Source organism: Microtus oregoni, unplaced genomic scaffold (genome assembly GCF_018167655.1).
Source record: "Microtus oregoni isolate MIOR12 unplaced genomic scaffold, Mior012 000045F_ref0000178, whole genome shotgun sequence".
NCBI lineage: Eukaryota > Metazoa > Chordata > Mammalia > Rodentia > Cricetidae > Microtus > Microtus oregoni.
Window position 1 is genome coordinate 6,010,828 of NW_024543219.1, and position 6,000 is coordinate 6,016,827.

General features: G+C 41.0%; 1 gene segment (V, D, J or C); it reads left to right on the plus strand.

Annotated features, from left to right (window-relative positions):
• The window catches only part of LOC121434898, a 30,951-nt gene extending 25,547 nt beyond the window's left edge, over positions 1 to 5,404 (plus strand). Inside the window, 1 exon segment of the V gene segment in view lies at positions 5,031 to 5,404. Coding sequence covers positions 5,031 to 5,404 — 374 coding nt within the window.
• The last annotated feature ends 596 nt before the right edge of the window (positions 5,405 to 6,000 follow it).

Consider the following 6,000-nt stretch of genomic DNA (forward strand, 5'->3'; position numbering starts at 1 on the left):
GGATTCCTTGGGTTGCGATTTTCCTTCTATTACTTTCTGTAGGGCTGGATTTGTGGCTACGTATTGTTTAAATTTGTTCTTATCCTGGAATGTCTTGTTTTCTCCGTTGATAGTGAACGATAGCTTGGCTGGTATAGTAGTTTGGGTTTGCATCCATGGTCTCTTAGCTTCTGCAGAACCTCTATCCAGGACCTTCTGGCTTTCATAGTTTCCATCGAGAAGTCAGGTGTAAGTCTGATCGGTTTACCTTTATAAGTTACTTGCCCTTTTTCTTTTGCAGCTCTTAATATTCTTTCTTTAACCTGTATATTTTGTGTTTTGATTATTATATGGCGAGGAGATGTTTTTCTTTGATCCAGTCTGTTTGGTGTTCTGTATGCTTCTTGAATATTTAAATGAATATCTTTCTTTAAGTTGGGAAAGTTTTTTTCCATAATTTTGTTGAAATTATTTTCTGAGCCTTTGAGCTGTGACTCTTCTCCTTCTTCTATTCCTATTATTCTTAGGTTTGGTTTTTTTATTGTGTCCCATAGTTCCTGAATGTTTTGTGTTGAGAATTTGTTGGCTTTGCTGTTTTCTTTGATCTGTTCGTTTATTTTCTCTATGGTGTCCTCAGCATCTGAGAGTCTTTCTTCTAGCTCTTGTATTCTATTGATTATGCTTGTTTCTGTAGACTCTGCTCATTGGCCTAGATTTTCCATATCCAGCTGGTCCTCAGTTTGTATTTTCTTCTTTGCCTTCATTTCAGTTTTCAATTCTTGAACTGTTTCCATTACCTGTTTGATGGTTTTTTCTTGGTTTCCCAGGGTATCATGTACGTATTTACTCATTTCTTCAAACTTTTTGTTATACTTCTCATCCATTTCTATAAGGGCATTTTTTACATGTTGTTTAAGGGACTCTATTATCTTCATAAAGTCGATTTTTTCCACTTCTTCTGTGTTAGGTTGTTCAAATACTTCTGTTGTAAGATCATTGGGTTCTGATGTTTTCATGTTGTTTTTCGGATTATTGGGTGAGTTCTTGCCTTGGCGCCTGCCCATCTCCTCCTATTGATCCTATCCAATGGATCCTTTAGAAACCGGATCAGGTTTCCCTGCTGGCCAAGGGCTCCGCTTACAAAATGCCCTCACTCTCTTTCGTGGTTCCTGCTGCAGGCCAAGAACCCTCTCACCCCTCCGAAGGATCTTCAGGACAGGACCAGGCTCCCCTTGTGCCAGTGACCTGGCCAACCAAAGGCCTACCTCTTTGATTCAATTGTAGTAGGGCGATCTGCTCTCCTTATTGCATGCCTGTCCCAGCCGCTTGGGTCTGGCCGCGCTCAGCCGCGTCTGGCGCCGCTGCCGCTGCGCCTCTCTAAACAATTCTTAATGACTTACTGAACATGTAGACTTCACCAAAGAATTTCTTTTGATGTGGATGGTGGTTAACAGAGAGATCTACAACTGCTTAAGTGCAGAGAAAAGAGACTGTGAAATGGTCAGCCCTAAATGGGACATCTCATACCCTCCTCCTAAGGATCGGAAATCATCTCAGAAGAGGGGTATAAAGATGGTAAGGATCAGAGGCAGTGGAAGACCGCAATGGTGCGATGCTTTCTGGATATAGAGGGAAGCTGCACATATGATCTCATAGGCAGCTGTGACACCAAGTACAGGATCTGGACAAGCTCAGTCTTGGTCATTCCAGCATGGAGGGGGAGGTGGGTGCTAAGTTTCATCCCTAGTTGAGTAACTGCTGGTGATTGATAGCAGCTAGGAAGGGAAGAGTTAGCTTTCTTCAAGAGTGCAGTCACTGGCAGGTTGACACATTCTAGTAGAGAGAGTCACACACCCAAGTATATAGACAGAATAAATTGCAACCAGTGGGTGTTTTTTTTAAAAAAAAAAAAAGCAAAAAACAAAAAACTAAAGACAGTGTTGGGTGGGTGTAAAAGGTTAGTAGATATGGGGAACATAGGAGAGTATATGAACATGATCAAAATACAATGACATTTTCAAAGAACTTATAAAAATATTTTAAATATGTACTGTGCATAGAAAATTACTTATGAGAGCACACAGCTGAAATGAATTTTTAAAAGTGGTAAAAACCATTGGCAAATTTCCTACCCAGCATAAAATTTATGAAAGTATTACAGAATTATAGTATTTAAAGGCATTATTTTTTAAAAGAGACACTTTTTCTTGATATATTATTCACACAATTTATGTACTCAAAGTATAATATTTCTTTCTAAAACTTTCCAGAATCACATCTACACATATCCATGTAGTATATAGTAATAGTTAAATGCACACACACACATGAAATGTGTAATGATTGTAATGATCAAATAGTGAAAATAAACACTTGTAACTCCTCAGCATTTTATCATCTCTTTGGACTGCAGTCTGCAGTGTCGTGTCTTCTAATCGTGAGATGTTTCATGAGTCCTGCAAGCTGTAGCCAGCTCCTGCAGAGCAGCAAAACCAGTCCTTCCTATTTTATGGTTTTCTGACACCTGTTATCTCACCACTTCCCACCCTCCCCCTCCCCAGTCTCTAATAAACACGGTTCTATTCAGTTATTCTGAAATCAGATTTTAACACCTACAAATGATGAAAAATAAGCAGTTTTTGTCTTTTTGTGTCTGGTTTATTTCACATACTGTGGCCCCTAAATTCAATTCATGTTGGTACAAATGACTGGATTCATTCACTCTTTCTATGGGTCAATAATGTTCCGTTTTGTGTATCTACCACAATTTATATACCCATTAATGCATCAATGTGCACCTTGGTTGGTTCCATTTCTTGGCTATTGTGAAAAGCATCACAATGTCCCTGTCCATGAAGATTTGGTATATTTTATCCCCTCAGAATGTGTGCTCAGTTGTAGGGTTCCTAAATCACTCTTCTCTCCTCCGCAGTCCTGGCTCTCTGCACTCTGTTCTTCTCAGTGTGTTTTCCTTTGTCTTGAGACTTCGTCCCACTTAGATTTTCCTCCCTTCTCTTCTTCGTTTCATATCTTTGTATGTTTAGTAGTATAAATCACTCCAGTATAAAAGATAAATTAGCAAAATTATAAGTATTAGGAAATGGAAATGGGTTCTAAACAGCTTTATAAATAATATTGGTAAGCTCAAAGACTTGCTTATATATTTAGGGAAAGAAATTATTTCATTCCCCCAAAGCACCTACCTTCTGAGAAAAAAACATCACTATCTTTAGGCTCTAGTTTGGAGTTTCCTCAACTCTAAGCAGAGTCCTATCTGTCTGATATTTTATGGTCCTTCACCAATTATTTTGCTTTTTCTTCATTGTTTCCTTAATAAATATCATTGTATCTTTTAATTAAATACAGTAATGGACTCTCATGCTCTATCATTTCCTTATTAGGAGATACTGTCTGCTGAAACAAGGCTTTGACTGACAGTTTTGTCTTGACTGTCGTACTAGTGTGGTTCTGTCCTCCTCCTCCTCTGGGACTCTATTACTGGTGGTTCTGTCCTCCTCCCCTGGGACTCTGGTACTGGTGGTTCCATCCTCCTCCTCTGGGACTCTAGTACTGGTGTTTCTGTCTTCCTCTGGGATTCTAGTACTGGTGGTTCCGTCCTCCTCCTCCATGACTCTGGTATCAGTGGTTTTGCCTTCCTCTCAAAGATCTTCATCCCCATTCAACTGCTGTTTGAAACATATAAGTAAAATTAATTTACTTAGAACTTTACACAGAAGGCAATTAATCCTGTTCCCTTTGTCTGTCACACCGGTAGGCTTCTCCTCCCGTGCAGAGGGATTCTCCCATGCTTTTTACCAAGGCTAGCTTCGCTGTTGGCATTTCTTCTTCCCTCACTCTTAAGACATGCAATAGAAAGAAATAACAGTGGTGTCATTTTAGTAAACGAATTGGGAGAACTGAGTTTTCAGTAGAGAGCCCAAACCCCCATGTTTGCATCCAAAAACTATTTAGCCCATAAAGGCTCTCTTTCCCATCCGTTGTATCAGGACAACTGGCGCTGCGAGAGAGGTAGTAATAGATGCGCGCAGTCGTCAGGCCTTGCTGATGGGGCTCCTTGGTCACAGTAATGAGAGAAACTCCAGGCCTGTCCCTTGCTGCGACACACCCTTTCTTCTGTTCTTCAGCTTCCCCATTTATAATATGGGAATAATAGCATTCTCTAGCTCATAAGATTAAATACTACTACTTAAAACTTAATTCATAAACTTCAATTATCTTTTTAAAAAGCGCTCTTGCCAGATTTTATTGCTTAAGAAAATAAACCTGAAAAAAAAAAAAAAGAAAATAAACCTGCTGGACGGTGGTGGCGCATGCCTTTCATGCCAGCATTCAGGAGGCAAAAGAGGCAGAGCTCTGAGAGTTCGAGGCCACCCTGGTCTACAAGAGCTAGCTCCAGGACAGGCTCCAAAACTACAGAGAAACCCTGTCTTAAAAGACCAAAAATATGAAAGAAAAAAGAAAAAAAGAAAGGAAGGGAGGAAGTGAGAGAGAGAGAGAGAGAAGGAAAAGAAAGAAAGAAAGAAAGAAAGAAAGAAAGAAAGAAAAAGAAAAAACCCAACAAAAATTTTAAGACAATTTATTTCCACTTTTGTCCTCCAGAGGGCAGCAATGCTGCATGGACTGAAGGTCTACATTGAAAAAAAATCTTGTCATGCTAGAGAATCTTTTTATCTCACAGCTCTCTGAGGTGCAGTTGTGAGTAGAAAGGGTGCTACAGCAGTCGTTGCCAAGGGAGCATCTCTTGGTTAATAGTCTCCAAGCCTTGTCCACAAGAGCTTGTCAATCCATGTTCTACTCATTCCTGCTCAAGGAGATTCTGCAGAATACATCTTCCTGCCTTCTCCTGCCTAGCCATGTTCCCACTGACCATTCTGCTGCTGGGCATGTTCCTCTCGTTGAGTAAGTATTATTTCATTCCCTGCCTTGTTTCCACAGAAGGAACATGTTCCTAGCCAGGATCTACACAAGGGGCATACTGCCCTTACAGGTAGGTCTGTCCTGGTCTTAATGATGCTGCTTTGGTGTTACAGGAGGAAACAGAGCCCAGTCAGTGGTCCAGCCTGATGCTCACCTCACCGTCTCTGAAGGAGCCTCACTAGAGCTCAAATGCAGCTATTCTTATGGTGCAACACCTTACCTCTTTTGGTACATCCAGTATCCTGGCCAGAGCCTCCAGCTTCTCCTCAAATACTTTTCAGGAAACACTCTTGTTAAAGGCATCAACGGCTTTGAGGCAGAGTTTGTGAAAAGTAACTCCTCCTTCAACCTGAGGAAAAACCCAGTCCACTGGCGTGACTCAGCCAAGTACTTCTGTGCTTTGAGTGACACAGTGCCTGAGGCTGCAGGGGGAGCTAAGCACAAACCTCCGGAGACTTTCTGTGACTTGAAAGCACACCACGAATGATTCATACCAAGGTCACTAGTAATGAAAATAGAGGAGCAGGGATGAGGAGAATGTTTGACTCCTAAAAAGAAAGAGAAATTTGGTGTGTTCCTTATTTTACTATGGAGTCATGCCTCAGGTGGATGCCCTTCTGCATGGAGACAATGCATGCTAGAGACACTGCACTCAGGACCACAGTAAAGTGTGACAGGCCTGATGTCCTGACTTCCCCCTAGTCCCCTACCAAATGCTCCTCAGATCACCAACATTTGTGTTTCAACTGTAGTGATAACAGCATTTCTGGCTATAGCATGAGTTATCAGAGATTTCACCTCTCACATATAACTCACTGAGAAATCAGTTTGACCTTAAAAACTGATGTACTCTTTAGCCACCCCTACCTCCTTGACCAACCTGGGATGGATTTCTAAACGCTCTTGCTGCATGTTCTACTACGGTCTATTCTGAACACAATAACTAATGAGATTCCTTGCAATAGTGTCTTGCTTTTCACAGAGTAAAGTCAAAGTCCTCATAGTAGCCTGGTGTAGTCCCTGCAGTAGACAAAACCGTGTCCCATTATATTTTAAAGGCTTCTTGAAAAATGTCAATCCTCA